Genomic DNA, 23,884 nt, shown 5'->3' with positions numbered 1-23,884 from the left:
AGCACATAGTTTGGTGTAAAACTTGGTACATGCAAAATTCTCTTTAAGAAGTATTTCTGCAATTTGTTTATTTCTTCGAAATAAGAGAACCCCCAAATTTGTGCAGCATAAGTTTGTATGGATCTACAGACAGTTAGAAAAAGTTTCCATTTCGCATTCATTACTACATCCGTTCTTCCTATGAATTGGTTCCAAGTAGCTTTTATTGCGTTTTTTGCCTCCTTACATCTATTCTGCACATGCTTATGAAATTTCATCTTAGGGGTGAATGTAACCGCCAAATACTTGAATCCGTTTCTGACCTTCATCTCGATGCCTTTTTAAGTCCACTTTTCATTTTTACTTGGTCGTCCTCCATTTCTAAAAACCATAATTTCGGATTTGGATAAGTTCACCTCTAAGCTACAAAGTTTACAATACATTACCAATTTATCTATCATAGTCTGTAAAACATTTATATCGTCCCATAGAAGAACAATGTCATCTGCATATAGGAGAATTCGTATGTTAATATTTTCAACAAACAATCCACCTTCAATGTACTCATGTAGGTCGTTTATATAAAGGCCAAATAATTATGGGGATGACATCCTTGTTTAACTCCCTTAGTTGTTGCAAAGTATTCCGAGAGCTCATTTCCGTTCCAAACTGCAGATTGGTTTCAATCAATGTGACCATTTTTTCGATATTTCTATATGAAGAGATAGATAAGAGCCTGTCTTGATATATTATCAAAGGCAGCTTTGAAATCGATGAAAAAAGAGCAAACCTTTTTCTTTTCATTAAATTTAAGTTTTACGATTGATGCTAGGTTGTAGATATTGTCAGCTGTCATGTAATTTCTCCGAAAACCAGCTTGAAATTCAGTTAAAACATCATGATTTTCCACCCAATTGTACAGTCTTTCATTTATTAGGCCCCTAAATATCCTGGCTGCACAATTCATAAAAGAAGTGCCTGGTTGGTTAAGGTCTCCTATGAATATTATTTAAGTGCGTTTTTTACACAAAAGTCTGGTATCATTTCATTCGCTAAATATTGACGGATTATCATTAAAAGAGCGACCAAAAAAATCGACAAAAATAAAGTTGTTGGTCCATTTTATTTCCCAAAATAATTACCCATCATTATTAAAAACAATTGGGGTCTTCTTTGATCAGAACCAGAATTAAGTGCGGAATTTCTTGATGATTGTTTTAAAACTGTGATCTTTATTGATCGTTCATAGAATTCGCTATATATATAAACATATTAATAGCTTGTTCGAACAAAATGTATAAATAAATGCGACGCCCCTGAAGGGTATTTCCCAAAATGGTCTTGTGTGCTCAATTGTGTTCTCAATTAAAAAATTGCCGGCTGCCCACAAAATGCAATAAATGTTCCTATTTATATATTTCTTAATAGCCATTTGCTTTGTTGATAAGCTGGCCAGTTCAGCTTGAGAAAATCAGCACAACATCGTTATCAGCAGCGTAAAATCCCACATTGTTTGTTGAGCGGTCAGATTGTCTGTATTAATCATATCACATACCGGCGTATAGATCAGCTATAAATAAGAAGAGAATTTCACTTTTTCAATTTGTTTACACAACAGCATTGGAAGTATGCGGCCCAAAGTGACAATTGTGTGGTTAGGTTTAATGTTTCTTCTTTGCCCAGTTCATGGTCAGGGAGTGTCGTTAAACGACTTAATAAATGATACATTTAAAACTAAACCAGAGACTGGAATATCTTTAAACGATTTAATTAATAACACATTTAAAACCAAACCGAATACAACAACCCCAGATTCGGGTACAAAAGTGACGGAATCACCCGACGTAGTGAAAAAATCCTATAAAACTTGTGGACTTGATAAAGAATGTGTTCCACGACATCTGTGCCTGGATGGTGTCGTAAATAACAATGGTGTGGGTATGATTGATATTCGAGTTGATCGTGCGGTATGTTCATACAATGAATTATGCTGCGATCTAAGTAGAAAGGTAATGCTCAATATTTTTTCTTAATACGTTTTATATTATAAAAAAAGTATTTGTTTTTTAGACAACGGTTCCCGTAGTAGCTCCCACACCGCCCGTAGTACACCAAGGTTGTGGTTGGCGCAACGAAAACGGTGTTGGTTACAAAATTTCCGGCGCCCGCGACAATGAAACTGAATTCGCAGAATTCCCTTGGATGGTGGCCATCGTACGCAGCATGGATGTTAATGGGGAAATTGCATATATGTATGCCTGTGGTGGATCACTGATAGCCAAAAACGTAGTCTTGACCGGCGCCCATTGCCTCATCAATCGTGAGCCTAACGAGCTCATTGTCCGGGCCGGTGAATGGGATACTAAAAGCGAAAATGAAATTTTACCACATGTCGATAGGAGGGTACATGAAATAATCCGACATGAACAATTCCACAAAGGTGCCGTATACAATGATGTAGCTTTACTGATTCTCAACGAACCCTTCGAATGGCAGGAAAATATTCGACCCATCTGTCTACCAGAATCAAATATACATTTTGATAATCAACGTTGCTACGCCACCGGTTGGGGTAAAGATAAATTCAATAGTGAAGGTCAATATCAGACGATATTAAAGAAAATTGATTTACCCATTGTTCCGCATGACCAATGTGAAGAGATGTTACGGCAGACTCGTCTTGGCTTGCGTTTTGATCTGCATGAAAGTTTTATTTGTGCGGGTGGTGAGAAGGGAAAAGACACCTGCAAGGGTGATGGGGGATCACCGTTGGTATGTCCTGTGTCTGGCACAGCTGGTCGGTTTTATCAGGTCGGCATTGTGGCATGGGGTATCGATTGTGGTCAGGAAAATATTCCTGGTGTTTATGCAAATGTCCCGCATTTACGTTCTTGGATTTTAGAGAAACTCAACGCTAAAGGTATTTCGTATGAAGATTTTACACCATAAGTAAGGGGAGACTGGAATTTTATGATAATAAACATATTTTATAGAAAAATGCAATTAATTTATTTTAACTAATAACGACTTATACCCCGCACCAAACTAGGGTACATTGTTAAATATATATTTGCATATGTTTGTAACATACCGAAGGAAACAATATAGGCACATATCTAACGTTTAAGACACACTTCTGCTATAATACATCAGATGGTTTTTTTTATCCGATGCAATAAAATTGTTTACAACACCTCGAAATATTCATCTGAGATCCCATAAAGTATATGTATTCTTGATCAAAAAAAAAAATCGATGCAGAATTAGCAATAAAGATCCGTCTGTTGAAATCGAGATATAGCTCAAAACATTCTAAGTACAGCTTTAAAATAAGCATACATTTCCACTATTCATAGGATATTTTGTAATGAAAATCGCATACATCGGATCACTTTCTAGGGTAGTCCCCAAAATATTCGGAATTTAAAAGCATTTGAACACGTTTTTATAACTCCCACCAGAAGGTGGAATGTCATTCTATTTCCAACACCTCGAAATAAATGCATTCATATTCTTGATCAGCCGCCACATAACGGCACCTTTAAAATTCGGTATTTTGATGATTTTGTACACGTTTTCGAACCGAATTGGCAGTAATTTGGCATTTTGGGTTCGCGTGGTATCCCATATGTCCGTATCAAAAATTATTAATATTGACCAAAGTTGATCCATATAACGGTACCCCCAAAACTCGGTATTTTGAGGATTTTGACAGGTTTTCCAACCGCATTGGCCACAATTTGGTATTATGGGTTCTCATTGTATGGCACATCTTCCTACCAAACACTTTCAATATTGACGCGAGTTTCAGTATAGCACACACTATGGTATCCCCAAATATGGGGATTTTGGACATGTTATTAATTAAAATTGCCTGTCAATTGGTATTTTAGGTTCTCGTAACTGTATCACCACATACATCTCCACACTAAACCAATAAGGAAAGTAGTAAAATTGGACGGGGCCGACAATATGATACCCTTCACCACTTAGGGTATATTCAACAGATGAATCCTAACATACGTCGCATTTTTGAAGGACCAGTAAAATTAAATTGGATCCATAAACATGTCATTCTGCAACCTATACTAAATTGTTCATTTTGTCAGATGGGACAACATTATGTACATCAACTTAAGACAAATATCAATCGAACACCCGTTGATCTTAATATGAACCTATTTCAACAAAACTTGCCACACGTTATGCTATAGTATCTTCAGTACGTTGTGCAAAATTTTGTGCCAATCGGACCCACCTGGGGAGTTTAGTGCAGAATTTATAGCTAACTTCTAGGTTATACTAACTTCAGTACGTTTTGCAAAATGTTGTGTCAATTTTGTGTAAAATCGGACGAAAATATATATGTAGAAACTATATCTAAATCTGAAACGATTTCATCGAGACTTGCCACAGACTAATTTATATTAACTACAGTTCATTGTACAAAACTGTATGACAATCGGACAAACTTTTGGTCTTTAGTGCACTATTTACATAAAAGCGGAAGAAAATATATATAGGAGCCTTAATCTGAACCGAAACTTTGCACACACCCACTAGACTTAATTCAGCACATCGAAAGATATATAAAAACTATGATCTACATTGAATCGGACGATAATATATATGGGAGCTGTATCTAAATCTGAATCGATTTTCAGGAAAATTAACACACATATTTCTAGACTTAATTCAGTACCCCATGCAAAATTTCGTGAAAATCGAAAGATATATAGGAACGAAACTTAACACACATATTTCCAGAGTTAATTCAGTAGCTCATGTAAATTTTGTGCAAATCAAAAGATATATAGGGACTTTGGTACACCATTTACCCCAAATCGGACGATAATATATATGGGAGCTATAACTAAATCTAAACCGAAACTTTGCAAACAGCATTCTGGACCTAATTCAGAACTCATAGAGTTCAGAATTTCATGCAAATCGAAAGATATATAGGGATTATGGTACACCATTTACATTAAATCGGACGATAATATATAGGGGCTATATCTAAATCTGAACCGATTTTCACGAAATTTAACACACATCATTCTTGATCTAATTCCTTACGCTGTACCAAATTTCGTGCAAATCAAAATAGATATATAGGGACTTTGGTGCACCATTTACCTTAAATCGGACGAAAATATATATGATATATATATATATATATATATCTGGACCGATTTTCAAGAAACTTAGCACACATGAGTCTAGTCTCAATTCAGTCTTTCTGCCAAATTTAGTTCAAATCGAAAGATATATAGGAACTTTGGTACACCATTTACATTAAATCGGACGAAAATATATATGGGAGCTATATCTACATCTGAACCGATTTTCACGAAATTTAACACACATCGTTCTAGACTTTTTTAAGTACACTATGCCAAATTTCGTGGAGCTATATCTAAATCTGAACCGATTTTCACGACACTTAACACTCATAATTTTAAACTCAATTCAGTACGATATGCTAAATTTCGTGCACATTGAATGATATATAGGAACTTTGGTGCGCTATATACCTAAAATCGGACGAAAATATATATGGGAGCTATATCTAACTCTGAACCGATTTTCACGAAATTTAACACACATCGTTGTAGACTTAGTTTAGTACGCTATGCCAAATTTCGTGCAAATCGAAGGATATTTAGGGACTTTGGTGCACCCATTACCTTAAATCGGACGAAAATATGTATGGGAGCTATATCTAAATCTGAACCGATTTCTCCCAATGTCAATAGGGTTCGTGCTTGGGCCAAATAAGTGACATATGGCAAATTTCGTCCAATTCGGATCATAAATGTGACCTGTACTTTGTTTACAATTTAACATGGACAGACAGACGGACGGACATATATAAATCGACTTAGAAAATGATTCTATGCATATTCCCAAAAGGAACCATGTGTCTATCTCGTTTCCTTTTGCCTGTTACAAACATATGCACAAAGACATAATACCCTGTACAACAGTGTGGTGAAGGCTATAACCATATTTGTCTTCTTTGATCAGAACCTGGAATGAAATGCGAAATTTCGTGACGATTGCTTTAATACTATGTTAACAAATGTTTAACACACTTGACTAGATCGATTCTGCTATTCGTGATATGATAATAAGTGTGGTGTGTTTGAGGCCCAATTTTAAGAATCCGTTCTGAAACAATGTGGTTGGTAGCAAACTGAATAGCATGTCATTTGGCATTTTGGATTGTTCACGGCTTATCTACATTTCCCATAGACCTCCGTGCTAAAAATTAACGTAACGCGGAACACTAATTTTTCAAGTTATGCTAGTTAGTCATCACTGGACCAATATAAATTTCTGTGTTAATAATAATGCCTAAATGTCAAAATGTAAATGTTTATAGAACTCGCTATATATTAGCATGTTAATAGCTTATTCGAACAAAATGTATAGCCTTACGCGTCACCCCTGGCCGGTCTTGTATGACAGCGTCGTTATCAGTAGATACAAAAAAACTCCCACACTGTTTGTTGAGCGGTCAGATTGTCTGTATTAATCGTATCATCTGCCGGTGTATAGATCAGCTATAAATAAGAAGTCAATTCCACTTTTTCAATTTGTTTACACAACAGCATTGGAAGTATGCGGTTCAAAGTGACATTTGTGTGGTTGGGTTTAATGTTTATTCTTTGCTCAGTTCATGGTCAGGTAGACAGTGTGAAAATACACGAATTAATAGAAAGTATATTTAAAACTAAACCGAATACAACTACCCCAGCATCGGGTACAATAGTGACGGAATCACCCAACGTAGTGAAAAAATCCTATAAACCTTGTGGACTTGATAAAGAATGTGTTCCACGACATCTGTGCCTGGATGGTGTCGTAAGTAAACATGGTGTGGGTGTGATTAATCTTCGACCTGATGATGCGGTGTGTACATACGATCAAATATGCTGTGATCAAAGCAGAAAGGTAATGCTCAAATTGCTTCAAATTATAGAAATATATATTTGTTTTTTTTTTAGACAACGGTTCCCGTAGTATCTCCCAAACCGCCCATAGTACACCAAGGTTGTGGTTGGCGCAACGAAATCGGCGTTGGTTTCAAAATTACCGGCGCTTACGATAATGAAGCCGAATTCGCAGAATTCCCTTGGATGGTGGCCATCCTACGCATCATGGATGTTAATGGGGAAATGTATGCCTGTGGTGGTTCACTGATAGCCAAAAATGTGGTCTTGACCGGTGCTCATTGTGTCATCAAAATTGAGCCTAACGAGCTCATTGTCCGTGCCGGTGAATGGGATACTAAGAACGCAAATGAAATTTTGCCACATGTCGATAGGAGGGTATATGAAATAATCCGACATGAACAATTCCACAAAGGTGCCGCACACAATGATGTGGCTTTACTGATTCTCAATGAACCCTTCGAATGGCAGGAAAATATTCGACCCATCTGTCTACCAGAATCAAATATAAATGTTGATAATCAACGTTGCTATGCCACCGGTTGGGGTAAAGATAACTTCAATAGAGAAGGTCAATATCAGACGATATTAAAGAAAATTGATTTACCCATTGTTCCGCATGACCAATGTGAAGAGAATTTACGACAGACTCGTCTTGGATTGCGTTATGAACTGCATGAAAGTTTTATTTGCGCGGGCGGTGAGAAGGGAAAAGACACCTGCCAGGGTGATGGAGGATCACCGTTGGTATGTCCATTTCCTGGTACAACAGGTCGGTTTTATCAGGTTGGCATTGTGGCATGGGGTATCGAGTGTGGCCACGAAAATATTCCTGGTGTTTATGCAAATGTCCCGCATTTACGTTCTTGGATTTTGGAGAAACTCTCCACTAAAGGTATTTCGTATGAAGATTTTACACCATAAGTAATGTGAGAATGGAACTGTATGATAATAAAAATGTTTTATAGAAATATACCAATAATTTATTTTAAATAATTACTACTTGTACCCCATAGATTGGTAGTAATGGCAGTAATTTGGCATGGATTCTCATTGTATGGCACATTTTCGAACCAACAACTTTCAATATTATATCGAGTTTCAGTATAGCACACTTTCGTACTGAAAATTTTTAATATTGACCGATGTTTAAGGGTAGCCCCCATTTTGGACATGTTTTTCATTAAAATTGCCTGTCATTTGGTATTTTAGGTTCTCATAACTGCATCACCACATACATCTCCACACTAAATCAGTAAGAAAAGTAGTAAAGTTGGACGGGGCCGACAATATGATACCCTTCACCACTTAGGGTATAATCAACAGATGAATCCTAACATACGTCGCAGTTTTTAAGGAACAGCAAAATTAAATTGGATCCATAAACATGTCAGATATAGGGTTGCTTCTTACAATGGGACAACATTATGTAAATCAACTTAAGACAAATATCAATCGGACACCCGTTGATCTTAATATGAACCTATTTCAACAAAACTTGACACACGTTATGTTATAGTATCTTCAGTACGTTGTGCAAAATTGTGTGCCAATCTGACCCACTTGGGGAATTTGGTGCAGAATTTATATCTAACTTGTAGGTTATACTAAATTCAGTACGTTTTGCAAAATGTTGTGTAAATTTTGTGTAAAATCGGACGAAAATATATATGTAGAAGCTATATCTAAATCTGAACCGATTTCAACGAGATCTACCAGAGACTAATCTATATTAACTACAGTTCATTGTACAAAATTGTATGGCAATCGGACAAACTTAGGGTCTTTAGTGCACAATTTATATAAAATCGGAAGAAAATATATATCGGAGTCTAAATCTGAACCGAAACTTTGCACACACCACACTAGACTTAATTCATCAAATCGAAAGATATATAGGGGCTATGGCACACCATCTACATTAAATCGGACGGAAAAATATATCAGAGCTATATCTATATATATCTATATATATATATATGTAGAATATGCATAAAATCACTTTCTGAGTCGATTTACCCATGTCCGTCTGTCCGTCCGTCCGTCTGTCCATGTATTTTTATCAACAGAGTACAGGTCGCATTTATGGTCCGATTTGGATGAAATTTGGCATAGGTCACTTATTTGGCCCAAAGACGAACCCTATTGAAATTGGGAAAAATCGGTCCAGATTTAGATATAGCTCCCATATATATTTTCCTCCGATTTAATGTAAATGGTGTACCAATGCCCCTATATATAGTTCGATTTGCACGAAATTTGGCGTAGCGTAATGAATTATGTCTAGAATGATGTGTGTTAAGTTTCCTGGAAATCGGTCCAGATTTAGATATAGCTCCCATATATATTTTCGGACGATTTAAGTTAAATGGTACGCCAATGTCCCTAAATATCTTTCGATCAGCACAAAATTTGGCATAGCGTACTGAACTAAGTCTAGAATGATGTGTGTTAAGTTTCCTGAAAATTGGTTCAGATTTAGATATAGCTCCCACATATATTTTCGTCCGATTTTATGTAAATGGTGCCCCAAAGTCTCTATATATCCTTCGATTTGCACGAAATTTGACATAGCGTACTGAATTAATACTAGAATGATGTGTACAAAGTTTCGTGACAATCGGTTCAGATTTAGATATAGCTCCCATATATATTTTTATCCGAATTAAGGTAATTGGTGCAAAGACCCTATATATCTTTCGATTTGTACGAAATTTGGCATACCGTACTGAATTGCGTCTATAATAATGTGTGCAAAGTTTCGTGAAAATCGGTTCAGATTTAGATATAGCTCCCATATATATTTTCATCTGATTTTAGGTAATTGGTTCACCAAAATCTCTAAAAATCATTCGATTTTCACGAAATTTGTCATAGCGTACTGAATTAAGTTTTGAATGATGTTGCTAAACTTCGTGAAAAGATCTATAGCTAGGCCGATTTATACAACGTACTGATGTAATATAAATTAGTCTCTGGCAAGTTTCCCGGAAATCGGTTCAGATATATTCTACATATGTAGAATATACCCAAAGTGATGAAGGGTATCATATAGTCGGCCCAGTCCGACTTTACTACTTTCCTTACTGATTTTTTTCAAATATACGACACTACCTCGCTTCCTTAATTTTGGATGTATTGCGAGAGCCGTTGGGTCTTAAATATAGTATTAATCATTAGGAGTGCCGACATGTCTCCTTATTGGAATTATTGTGAGAATTAACAGAGGGGCGCTGTGTCTCAAATATAGTATTAATCATTAGAAATATAGTATAAATCATTTTTTGGATTTAACAACTGATTACAGAGGGCCGTTTGGTCTCAAGTTGGACTTAACCGTCAAGAGTGCTGATAGTTCTCTTTTTTTATTTTGTCAAAAAATACAGAGGACCGTTTCCTCCCAAGTTGGAATTAAACGTTAAGAGTACCGGTAGGTCTCTTTCTTTGAATTTTATCACTAATTACAGAGGGCCGTTTGGTCTCTATAAAAAGTTGTATTAAATTGTTCGGTCTCTGTACCGATGGCGTTGAAAGAATTTATGACACACTCAAGGGAAGCAGACAAGCGCAGAGCTTAGGACCGTATTGAATCTGAGCTGGGAAGGAGAATGTAAAGCCTGAAGGCCGAGGACACAATTAAAGGGTCGGTTTAGAATTGATATGAAGTCGGTTTGGAGATGATACGAATTGTATGTGTAATAATATATTAACAAATAAAATTTAAATTTTGTGAACAAACATTTTTTTATTATTTTTTTTTTCTTAAATATCTGCAAGATCTGGTACCCATATAATGCAAATTTAGCTGAGTTAAAAAACGTATGTTTTTTGTTAAATATTTATGCTTGACCTAAAATATTTAATACTGGACACTGCAATTGATCGAACCTGCGCTTAAAGAGCAGTTTAAGAAGCTGGCAAAACATAACTGATTGCATGTTTCATTTTCTCTCAAAATATTGAGACAGATTTATAACAACATGTTCTACAACAAAAAAGTGACGGGGTTGACAATATGATACCCTACACAACTACCACTGAACTTTAAATTTCTGCGGATCTATAGTTTATCATGTTTCCCCGAAGTGAATTCAGTTTTTCATTCATTCACACAATAGTCTGGGTTCATTTCACCCACTATGTATTGACAGATTATCTTGAAAAGAGACATGGTTAATTCTTGATCAGGTCCGTTTTTCCTTAATGTTCTGGTCCGTTTTGCCCTCTAGAGCGACCAAAAATTTGCAAAAAATATAATTGTTTGTCTATGTCATTCCTTAAATAATTAGCGATCATTATTAAAAACCAGTAAGGAAAGTAGTAAAGTCGGACTGGGCCACTTTGGGTATATTCTATGTATTCTAACAATTTCATGCCAGTGTTTCTCCTAAGGGAACATTAAATAACATAACATAAAATAGGACAGCACATATCATTCTAGACTTAATTCAGTACGCTATGCCAAACTTGTTGCAAATCGAAAGACATATAGGGACTTCGGAACACCGGTTACATTAATTCGGACGAAAATGTGTGCGAGCTATATATAAATCTGACCGATTTCAAGGAAACTTAAAACACATCAATCTAGTCTTAATTCAGTACGCTATACTAAAATTCGTGCAAATCGAAAGATATATAAGGATTTTAGTGCCCCATTTTCATAAAATCGGACGATAATATATATTGGAGCTATATCTAAATCTGAACCGATTTTCACGAAACTTAGTACACATCATTCTAGATTTAATTTAGTAGGCTATACCAAATTTCGTGGAAATCGTAAGATATATAAGGACTTTAGTGCACCATTTACATAAAATCGGACGAAAACATATATATACCAAATTTCGTGCAAATCGATAGATTGGGAAGATATGCATTATTTACCTAAAATCGGGCGAAGCTATATATGGGGGCTATATCTAAATCTTAACCGATTTTTACGAAACATAGCACACATCATTCTAGACTTAATTTAGTAGACTATACGAAATTTCGTGCAAATCGAAAGATATATAAGGACTTTAGTGCACAATTTACCTAAAATCGGACGAAAATATATATGGGAGCTATATCTAAATCTGAACCGATTAAATAGGGTTCATCCTTGGGCCAAATAAATGAGCTGTGACAAATTTCATCCAAATCTGATTATAAATGCAATCTGTACTTTGTTTACAATTTAACATCTACAGACGGACGGGCGAACATGCATAAATCGACTAAGAAAGTGAGGGTCTATCTGTTACAAAGATATGCACAAAGACATAATACCCTGTACAACAGTGTGGTGAAGGGTATACCAATATTAATCTTCTTTGATCAGAACCGGAATTAAATGCGTAATTTCGTGACGATTGTTTTAATAATATGTTAACAAATGTTTTACACACATGAATAGATTGATTCTGCTATTCGTGATATGACGTTAAGTGTTGTGTGTTTGGGGCCCAGTTTTATGAGTTCGTTCTGAAACAATGTGGCAAACTGAATAGCATGCCATTTGGCATTTTGGATTGTTCACGGCTGATCTACATTTCCCATAGAACTCCGTGCTAAAATTAACTTATCACATAACACTAATTTTTCAAGTTATGCTGGTTAGTGATCACTGGGCCAATATAAATTTCTATGTTAATAATAATGCCTAAATGTCAAAATGTAAATGTTTATAGAACTCGCTATATTCATAAGCATATTAATAGCTTGTTCGAACGAAATGTATAGCCTTACGCGTCACCCCTGGCCGGTATTTCCAAAAACGGTCTTGTGTGTCAGCGTCGTTATCAGTAGAAAACTCCCACACTGTTTGTTGAGCGGTCAGATTGTCTGTATTAATCGTATCATCTGCCGGCGTATAGATCAGCTATAAATAAGAAGTCAATTCCACTTTTTCAATTTGTTTACACAACAGCATTGGAAGTATGCGGCCCAAAGTGACAATTGTGTGGTTGGGCTTAATGTTTCTTCTTTGCCCAGTTCATGGTCAGGCAGGCAAGGTGATACCACTCGAATTAATAGAAAGTATATTTAAAAGTAAACCGAATTCAACTACCCCAGCATCGGGTACAATAGTGACAGAATCACCTAACGTAGTGAAAAAATCCTATAAAGCTTGTGGACTTGACAAAGAATGTGTTCCACGACATCTGTGCCTGGATGGTGTCGTAAGTAAACATGGTGTGGGTGTGATTGATTTTCGACTTGATGATGCGGTGTGTACCTACGATCAAATATGCTGTGATCAAAGCAGAAAGGTAATGCTTAAAATTTTTTCTTAATATGCTTTAAATTATAGAAATATATATTTGTTTTTTTTTTTAGACAACGGTTCCCGTAGTATCTCCCAAACCGCCCATAGTACACCAAGGTTGTGGTTGGCGCAACGAAATCGGCGTTGGTTTCAAAATTACCGGCGCTTACGATAATGAAGCCGAATTCGCAGAATTCCCTTGGATGGTGGCCATCGTACGCAGCATGGATGTTAATGGGGAAATTGCATTTATGTATGTCTGTGGTGGTTCACTGATAGCCAAAAATGTAGTCTTGACCGGTGCCCATTGTGTCATCAAAATTGAGCCTAACGAGCTCATTGTCCGTGCCGGTGAATGGGATACTAAGAGCGAAAATGAAATTTTACCACATGTCGATAGGAGGGTACATGAAATAATCCGACATGAACAATTCCACAAAGGTGCCGGACACAATGATGTGGCTTTACTGATTCTCAATGAACCCTTCGAATGGCAGGAAAATATTCGACCCATCTGCCTACCAGAATCAAATATAAATGTCGATAATCAACGTTGCTATGCCACCGGTTGGGGTAAAGATAACTTCAATAGAGAAGGCCAATATCAGACGATATTAAAGAAAATTGATTTACCCATTGTTCCGCATGACCAATGTGAAGAGAATTTACGGCAGACTCGTCTTGGATTGCGTTATGAACTGCATGAAAGTTTTATTTGTGCGGGCGGTGAGAAGGGAAAAGACACCTGCAAAGGTGATGGAGGATCACCTTTGGTATGTCCATTGCCTGGTACAACAGGTCGGTTTTATCAGGCCGGCATTGTGGCATGGGGTATCGAGTGTGGTCAGGAAAATATTCCTGGTGTTTATGCAAATGTCCCGCATTTACGTTCTTGGATTTCAGAGAAACTCTCTGCTAAAGGTATTTCCTATGAAGATTTTACACCATAAGTAATGGGAGAATGAAATTGAATAATAAAGACTATATTAGCAAAACAATACAATAATTTTATATTAACCAGTAAGGAAAGTAGTAAAGTCGGACGGGGCCGACTATATGATACCCTTCACCACTTTGAGCATATTCAACAGATGAAATAGAAGCTATATCTAAATCTGAACCGATTTCAACGATTTCAGGAAACTTAACACACATCATTCCAGACCTCATCCATAACGCAGTGCCAAATTTCGTGCAAATCGAAAGATATATAGGGACTTTGGTAGACCATTTACATTAAATCGGACGAAAATATATATAGGAGCTATATCTAAATCTGAACCGATTTTCAGGAAACTTAACACACACCATTCTATAACTAATTCATTACGCTGTGCCAACTTTGGTGCAAATCGAAAGATATATAGGGACATTGGTGCACCATTCAGATTAAATCGGATGAAAATATATATGGGAGCTATATCTAAATCTGGACCGATTTTCAGGAAACTTAACACACACCATTATATTCCTAATTGATTACGATGTGCCAACTTTCGTGCAAATCGAAAGATATATAGGGACTTTGGTGCACCATTTAAATTAAATCGGACGAAAATATATATGGGAGCTATATCTAAATCTGAACCGATTTTCAGGAAACTTAACACACATCATTCTATACCTAATTCAGTACGCTATGCCAAATTTCGTGGAAATCGAAAGATATATAGGTACTTTGGTGCCACGTTTACCTTAAATCGGACGAAAATATATATGGGAGCTATATCTAAATCTGAACCGATTTTCACGAAACCCAGCACACACCATTATGGACCTAATTCAGTACACTATGCCAAATTTCGTGCAAATCGAATGATATATAGGTACTTTGGTGCCTATATCGGGCGAAAATATATATGGGAGCTATATCTAAATCTGACCCGATTTTCACGAAACTCAGCACACATCATTTTGGACCTCATTCAGTACGCTATGCCAAATTTCGTGCAAATCGAATGATATATAGGTACTTTGGTGCCTATATCGGGTGAAAATATATATGGGAGCTATATCTAAATCTGAACCGATTTTTCCCAATTTCAATAGGGTTCGTCCTTGGGCCAAATAAGTGACCTATGCCAAATTTCATCCAAATCGGATCAAAAATGCGACCTGTACTTTGTTCACAAAAATACATGGACGGACAGACGGACGGACAGACGGACATGCGTAAATCGACTCAGAAAGTGATTCTATGCATATTCTCAAAAGGAACCATGTGCCTATCTCGTTTCCTTTTGCCTGTTACAAACATATGCACAAAGACATAATACCCTGTACCACAGTGTGGTGAAGGGTATAAAAATTACGATTTGTACCCTGCACCATTCTATGGTACAGAGTTTAATGTATATTTGCATATGTTTGCAATATACAGAAGGAAACAATATAGACCCACTAATATAGGAAACAATGGATACACGTAGAGTCACTTCTGCTCTAATATATCGATATATAGCACACAACAGTATATATGAAATGTGCGCATTCATATATACTGTTCATAGGATATTTGGTATTGAAAATGGCATATATCAAACCACTTTCTTTTGTAGCCCCCATATAACGGTACCCCACAATATTCGGAAATTAAAAATTTTCATTTCCAACACCTCGAAATATTCACCGGGGGCCTCCATAAAGTATTTATATTCTTGGTCAGAATAATATTCATGTTGCGTTGCGCATGTCCGTATGTTGAAATCACGATAGAAATCGCAATATTTAAGATAAATCTCTGTAATTTTGCACAAACATTGCTAGTACTACTAAGATGTTTGGTATTTCAAATGGGATATTTCGGTTCAGGTTTTTGTGTAGCCCTAACGTAACGGTACCCAAAATATTCGGTATTTTGGAGCGAATTGCTTGTATTTAGGTATTTTGGGTACTCATGGTATATCACATCCCCGTGCCAAAAAATATTACTATTGAGCTAAGTTCCGAAATAACCCCCAATAACGGGTATTTTGGATACGTTTTCGACCACCTTCGCTGTAATTTTGTATTTTGGGTCCTCATTGAATAACACATATACGTATCAAAAACCAGTGAGCGGAGCAGTATAGTCGGACGGGGCCGACCATATGATACCCTACACAACTTCGATGAAAATCTAACTTTCTTTGGTTCTATATACTGAACATGAACACTATGAACACTAGAGGTCAACAAATATTACATATATTCAGTACAGCCCTTCTAATTACTTGTCCAGATTCCCTTCACCGTGGGTTGTGTTGTGATGTTCGGCTTTAAATTGTGGACTATAGATCGACTCGAAAAACACAAAAAATTAAGTTTTCGGTCCACTTCATCCCAAAATTATTATCTCATCATCGCCGAAAATTATAGGCGTTGACCTTGACCATAACTGGAACCTCATGGAACCTATCAAAGCAATCAGCTCTATATTTCCGCACTCCAGTGTGGTTATGGTTTACTAAATAATATCTGAATACGTAAGCACCTGAAGATATGTACGTGTAACTCCCCCATCCGAGTACATACGACAATATAATTGGTATCAATTTAAAGGCCAACCTCTCCTCTTCGATATATTATCAACTTCTCGGGTCTATGTCCTTCAGAAGTAAATATATACGCTATATAATACAAATTTTGTAATTTTTCACACAAAAGTCAGGGTCCATTTGACCCGCTAAATATTGACCGATCTTTATCAAAACAGGCATGCTTATTCTTTGGCCCGATCCCCTTCTCCATGTAAAATTTCGCCATGTTTGAGCTATAATTGCGGGCTCTGGAGCGACCAGAAAAACCGACAAAAATTTAGTAGTTGGTCCATTTCATCCCCTAAATATTAAGCGATCTCCACCAAAAACAATAGGGGTCTTCATTGGCCAGAACCCATCCTACATGCAAAATTTCGTGAAGATTGGTCTATAACTGTGGCTTGTATCGTGTTTAAGAATTATAATGGATAGACGGACACGCATGTCTAGATCGACTCAGCTAGTCGAGATATGACGATCGGTATACATAAAGGTCTAGGACCAATATTTCGCGGTGTTACAAACTCTTGGGGCTGCACAAAGCTATAATACCCTGACAACGTAGTTGTGTAGGGTATAATTATTAATACTAACCAATAAAATCTGATGAAAATATTAATAGAAGCTATATCTAAACTAATATTAGCACATTTTGTGCATATACGCCATATTAACATCGGAGAAAACAAATATATAGGAGCTTTATCTCAATCTGAACCGATTTTCACGAAACTTAACACACATCATTCTAGACTTAATTCAGTACACTATGCCAAATTTCGTACAAATCAAAACGAAAATATATATGTGAGATATATCCAAATGTATATGGGAGCTGTATCTAAATCTGAACCGATTTTTCTCAATTTAAACAGGGTTCGTCTTTGGACCAAATAGACGGACGGACATGCATAAATTGACTCAACCGAATTGACTATAATTGGATTTTTATTATTATTTTGTATTCTCATTGTCTGTCAAATCTCACTACCAAAAATATCAGTATTATTATTATATTATTATTTTGATGTTTCTTTTTTGTTTTCTTCATCTGACCACCGTTCGATGATGTTAATAAGCATTGTCATATAAATTTCATAGTCTTTGCGAATTAACACCATCACGTTTCTTTGGTCATTAGTTAGTTGGTCGGGGTGACGAAAATTTTATTTTCGGTGTATGAGGGTTTATTACTGCGCTGACCAGTTCTGGGACTTGTTTTACAATTGGCAAGTGGTTTTGTTTTTGCGGACATGGTGAAGTTTCGTATAATTGTTCACCTGCCGGAAAATCTGGATGGATGTTAAATACATGGCAACCTGCTAATTGAGATCTATAAAGTGTGTATACGAGGGCTAATATTTTTGTACTTTAAATCTCCCACAACATTTTTCAGTGCTGTCTCAATCATATCCACAAAATTTTTTTGTAAACAAAATTGCAAAAAATTTTAATTTATTATATAACCGTAATAAATAGAAATAAGAAAGATAGAACCCCAAATAGAGCTGTAGGAATAAAAAAAAATTAGCCCATCAGAAGCTCAAACAAAACCAGTAAGTAAAGTAGTAAAGTCGGGTGGGGCCGACTATATGATACCATTCACCAATTTGGGTATATTCGGCAGATGCAAACTAACAGACTTCGCATTTTTGAAGAAACATTAACACGAAATTAGATGAACAAAAAGATGCGTAAAAATCGCATCAATGTGAACCGAATTAGATCAATCCATAAACATGTCATTCTGCAACCTAGACTGATTTTTTTTATTTGGACATATATATGGTCGTTTGTTTACAATGGGATTAAACGATATAAATCGATTTATAGAAAATTTCAGTTTGATATCCGTTGATTATTTGGAGCTCAACTAACATGAAGTCGATCTAAAGTATATTTGGGCTATATCTGCTTATCTAAAGAACACAATTACGTCAAAATGTGTGTCTTTCGGCCATATTATTGGGTTTTGCTGCACTCAATATTTGCTGGACGAAAATATGTATATAGCTATATCTAAATCGAAACCGATTTCAACAAAACTAGACACACGTTAGGCTATACGAACATCAGTACCTCATGCAAAATTTTGTGGCAAACGGACTAACATTGTGACTTTGGTGTACCATTTACTTAAAATCAGACTTATATAAAAATCTGAAGCGATTTCAGCTAAACTTTCTACACCTTCAGTACGTTGTGAAAAATGTTGTTCCATTGGGCAATATTTTGTAGCTTTGGTGGACCAAAAACTGAAAATCGGACGAAACTATATATGGGAGTTATATCTAAATCTAAACCGATTTCAGCGAAATCCACACATCCACAATTCCACACAGCAGATTATACCAACTTCAGTACGTTGTGCTAAATTTTGTGCAAATGGTCAATATTTTGCAGCTTTGGTGAATCATTAACTGAAAATCGTATGGAACTACATATGAGAGCTATATCTAAATCTAAACCGATTTCAAATAAAAAAAACAAAGACACAAAGACATAACACCCTGTACCACAGTGGGGTGATAATTTGAATTCTCATTGGGTAGAGAGTTTGCCTACGAAAAATTATCAATATGTTTCAAGTTAGCCCCCATAGGGCGGCACCAGCAATTATTCGACATTTTGAGGGCTTTGGACAGTTTTTCCATCCGAATTGGCCCCGATTTAATAATTTGGATTATCATTGGGTAGAATAAATCCCTATCGAATTGACTGTAGTTTGATAAATTACCGCGTCATTATCGGAATTTTAAAGTTTTAAACACCTATTCCCACAAAAGTAATTTTATTTATTTATTTCGCATTGCGGGATTTTGAAGCTTGACGATATACTGCAGAAAATTATCAATTTCGGTCAGGGTTCGGAGAAAGCCCCCATATAAAACTACCGTCTTAATTTGGCATTCCGCTTTCTTGTAAGGTAAAACACATTTATACCGAAAATGCACAATTTTGAGGATTTAGGATTTTTTGGGGCTGCACAAAGCTATAATACCCTGACAACATAATTGTGTAGGACCCGAGAAGTTGACAATATATCCCTGAGGAGTGGTTGGTCTTCAAATTGATACCAATAACATTGTCGTATGTACTCGGATGTGGGAGTTACACTTAAATACTTACAGGTGCTCAGGTGTTCAAATATTATTTAGTAACCCATTACCACCATAGAGGGCCAAAATATAGCGCTGATCGCTTTGAAATTTTCCATGTGGTATGGTCAAGGACAACGCCTATAATTTTCGGTGATGATTAGATAATAATATTGGCATAAAGTGGACCGAAAACTTTTTTTTTTTTTTGAGTCGATCTATAGGATATAATTGAAAGCCGAAAATAACAACACAACCCACGGTGAAGGTCAAGAGAGGGCAAAAATTGTCCAAGATCAGAATATAGAAACACACAAAGTTAGATTTTCGTGGAAGTTGTGTAGGGTATCATATGATCGGCCCCGTATACTGCTCCGCTCACTGGTTTGAAAAATATATTTGCCAAAAAAATTGGATTTTATTGCATCTTCTGGCATAACTCCCATATTGAAAAAGTCGTAACGCATAGTTGGTATTTTGAATTTTTTGGTCCAGACGAAACTTCGGTTGAAAAACATATTTAAAACTCCGAATGTTGGGGTTATCTTTATACGGATGCTGTACCCAAACGTGAAATGATATATTCCATTTTTTGTACACATTTCATTCAAAATTTTGGTTCACACTTTTAAACTGCGAATCAAAATTACCCATAAATACCTACATTCATACATCATTTCATATAGCCTGCCGTAATAAATATAAATGTTTAAGGCATAACTAATATGACAGTTGCTCCCATTTCACAGTAAATTTACATGGAAATTAATTTCACTGAAATATTTTTATATTCTAAATTATTGCTTTTGTTTTCTCGTTTATACCAAACAATATTCAAATAAAATAAAAAAACACGACTTTGGTTTTCCAAAAAGTGAAACAACAAACAAATAAATTGTTGACAATAGTCAGTGCCATGTGGTGACCCCTCTACTCACCCCACTCAAATAGATGTCCAAAATAAGATAAATGCTTGATTAGCGTCAACACTTAACACTAAATTTAAAACCTCTCAAGCTAGAAATTTCACTTCTCTCGTTTGCCTTCCATGGGTGTCCTTTTTTTTGCCAAATGACCCTTTTGTTGGTTGTTATACTTGAGGGGGACACTCCAGCAAAAAAACAAAAGCGAAACATTAAAAATATCATAAATATATATGACATTAAGAGCGGAACAACTAAGTGGAAAGGGGGGAGACCAATGTGTAGAATCCAAAAAGTGCCAGACAGGACATGTGATGTACAGTTGGATTTTTCTTGTTGGTTTTAGTTTCTTGTTTTGCATAACATCCCAAAGACATGTGTAGATTTTGAGGGGTATTATGTCTCCACATGTATGTATGGGTGAATTGTTTTTTTCAACGTCTTCACTTTGAGGCGGTAAATGTAAACTGTCATTTTTATTTTGTTTTTTGGAATGAATGGCGGTCTGTATTTTTTGTGTGTTAGCCTCTGTAATGGCGTATCCTTAGAGGGATGTCAACTTATATCCATATAATGTATATTTTATTTAAATTTATGATTATGTCGACAGTTTGGTTGGGGATCTTTTTTTAATATTTTAATATATAAATTGAATTAAATTGGAAGTTATGCTAAATTTTGGAGATGCCTTAAATATGATATAAACTATTTTGTGAAACCAAGATATTTATGTATTTTCAAAATTTGTATTTAAAAACTTGTAAAAAAGTCGTTAATTTCGGCAGGTCGGAACTTTATATGACCTCCAACATAAAATGCTGCTAGGAGAAAAGAAATATCGAACTACCGACCCTCTGGTTGAAAATTGGGATGGGACTTTGACTATCCTTAATATATAAATAATTGTGGGTACTGTTGGGGCTATAAAAACGAGGATAACGCCGTGCAATAAGATTTTGCGGGATTAAAGCCCTTGGCATGTATATTAAGAATCTAGAAGAATCAATTCATCATTGGCTTTTGAGCTATGGCGTGATGTATTGTTGGCAGGTAAATCTGCAGAAAAACCTTTATATATTTGCATGCAACTATTGCTGATTATATTTGAGATGACATTTGATCATTTGATGAATATTTTGTGGAACTTATCATGCCGACAGGCATATGCACAAATACATAACATCCTGTATCACAGTGTGGTGAAGGGTATAAAAAGGGCACGGATAAGGACCCTTTTTATACCCTTCACCACACTGTGATACAGGGTGTTATGTATTTGTGCATATGCCTGTAACATGGAATAGAGAACGGGATAGACCCATAGTTCCTTTTGAGAATATGCATCGAATCACTTTCTGAGTCGATTTACGCATGTCTGTCCGTCCATGTATTTTTGTGAACAAAGGTCGCATTGATGATCTGATTTGGATGAAATTTGACATAGGACACTTATTTGGCCCAAGGACAAACTCTATTGAAATTGGGAAAAATCGGTTCAGATTTAGATATAGCTCCCATATATATGTTCGTCCGATTTAATGTAAATGGTACTCCGAAGTCCCTATATATGGTTCGATTTGGACGACATTTGGCACAGAGTAATGAATTAGGCCTAGAATGATGTGTGCTGAGTTTCATGAAAATCCGTTCAGATTTAGATATAGTTACTATATATAGTTTCGTCCGATTTTATGTAAACGGTGCACCAAAGTCCCTATATATTTTTCGATTTGCACGAAATTTGGCACAGCGTAATGAATAAAGTATAGAATGATGTGTGTTAAGTTTCCTGAAAATCGGCTCATATATATATTTTCGTCCGATTTAATGTAAATGGTCCACCAAAGTCCCTATATATCTTTCGATTTGCACGAAATTTAGCATATCGTATTCAATTAACTCTAAAATGATGTGTGCTAAGTTTAGTGAAAATCGGTCCAGATTTAGATATAGCTCCCATATATAGTTTCGTCCGATTTTACATAAATGGTGCACCAAAGTCCCTATATATCATTCGATTTGCACGAAATTTGGCAGATTGTTCTGTATAAAGTACAGAATGATGTGTGGTGAGTTTGGTGAAAATCGGTTCAGATTTAGATATAACTCCTAAATATATTTTCGTCCGATTTATGTAAATGGTAAATGGTTCGATTTGCACGAAATTGGGACAGCGTAATGAATTAGGCCTCGAATGATGTGTGCTAAGTTTCATGAAAATCGGTTCAGATTTAAATATAGCTCCCATATATAGTTTCATCCGAATTAAGTTAAATGGCACAGCGTAATGAATTAGGTATGGAATGATGTGTGTTAAATTTCCTGAAATCGGTTCAGATTTAGATATAGCTTCTTTATCTGACCAAATGAAAGAAATTAGTATAGGTTGCAGAACGACATGTTTATGGATCCAATTTCATTTTGCTGGTCCTTTAAAAATGCGACGTCTGTTAGGATTCATATGTTGAATATACCCAAAGTGGTGAAGCGTATCGTATAGTCGGCCCCGTCCAACTTTACTACTTTCCTTACTGGTTTAAAAATATTTTTGAGTTTGTCTTTAAAAATAATCTTTTAATATGGTTCGAAATTACATATATAAGACCAAACATGCTTCCATTGACGAAAATGCGAAATGGAAAAAAACTATTTCTGATGGTGTGTGTGTGGTCTTGAGATGTCATCGTCCGCCGCCAGAAGATATAGCCTTAAAAGTCAAACTTTGAGTCGCATATTAACAAAAGGGAACATTTAGAAGACCTGCATTTCAACCACACTGATAGCAGTAATAATTACCAGGCTATGGCTATGGTCACGAATATGCCACATCAAATGCCGAAGCTACCCCGGGTAGGGGCACATTTGGCGAATTTGACTTTTTTACAAAACTATAAAAATGTTTACTAATACTAATTTATTATATGTTTTTGATACTACTTTTTATAGTCAAGTATCGGAGGACAATAATCAGCCATAAAGTTTTTATATCTATCGAATAAATACTGAGGTATAGCGCTCTAAACAAAAAGTGCCGAAGGTGCCCCAGTCTCCTATATATGTATTTTGATAGTCCACGCTTACTGTGGCATATTAAAAAGCATTTAAAAAAACCTTGGTTCCATAGAATTTTTAAACCATTGTTGATTTATAG

General features: G+C 35.9%; 2 protein-coding genes across 2 annotated transcripts; both read left to right on the top strand.

The window, feature by feature from the left end:
* Positions 1 to 1,662: 1,662 nt before the first annotated feature.
* On the top strand, positions 1,663 to 7,862 carry LOC133332240 (transmembrane protease serine 9-like; the record flags this gene model as incomplete). Its single annotated transcript, XM_061540622.1, has 4 exons — positions 1,663 to 1,988; positions 2,050 to 2,926; positions 6,662 to 6,939; positions 6,993 to 7,862. Coding segments are annotated over 4 exons (2,351 nt in total), but the record flags the coding sequence as incomplete, so codon positions are not given.
* A 5,003-nt stretch (positions 7,863 to 12,865) lies between these two features.
* LOC133332241 (phenoloxidase-activating factor 2-like) lies at positions 12,866 to 14,144 on the top strand. Its single transcript, XM_061540624.1, has 2 exons — positions 12,866 to 13,198; positions 13,266 to 14,144. Exons 1-2 carry the CDS (start codon positions 12,866 to 12,868, stop codon positions 14,142 to 14,144), a joined length of 1,212 nt encoding a protein of 403 aa, XP_061396608.1.
* Positions 14,145 to 23,884: the final 9,740 nt, after the last annotated feature.

The sequence above is a fragment of the Musca vetustissima genome, unplaced genomic scaffold (genome assembly GCF_032173495.1).
Source record: "Musca vetustissima isolate MV318-11 ecotype Yass unplaced genomic scaffold, APGP_CSIRO_Mvet_v1 utg36145, whole genome shotgun sequence".
Taxonomy (NCBI): Eukaryota; Metazoa; Arthropoda; class Insecta; order Diptera; family Muscidae; genus Musca; species Musca vetustissima.
The sequence above is the reverse complement of the archived record's forward strand: the minus strand, read 5'-3'. Positions and strand labels throughout refer to the sequence as shown.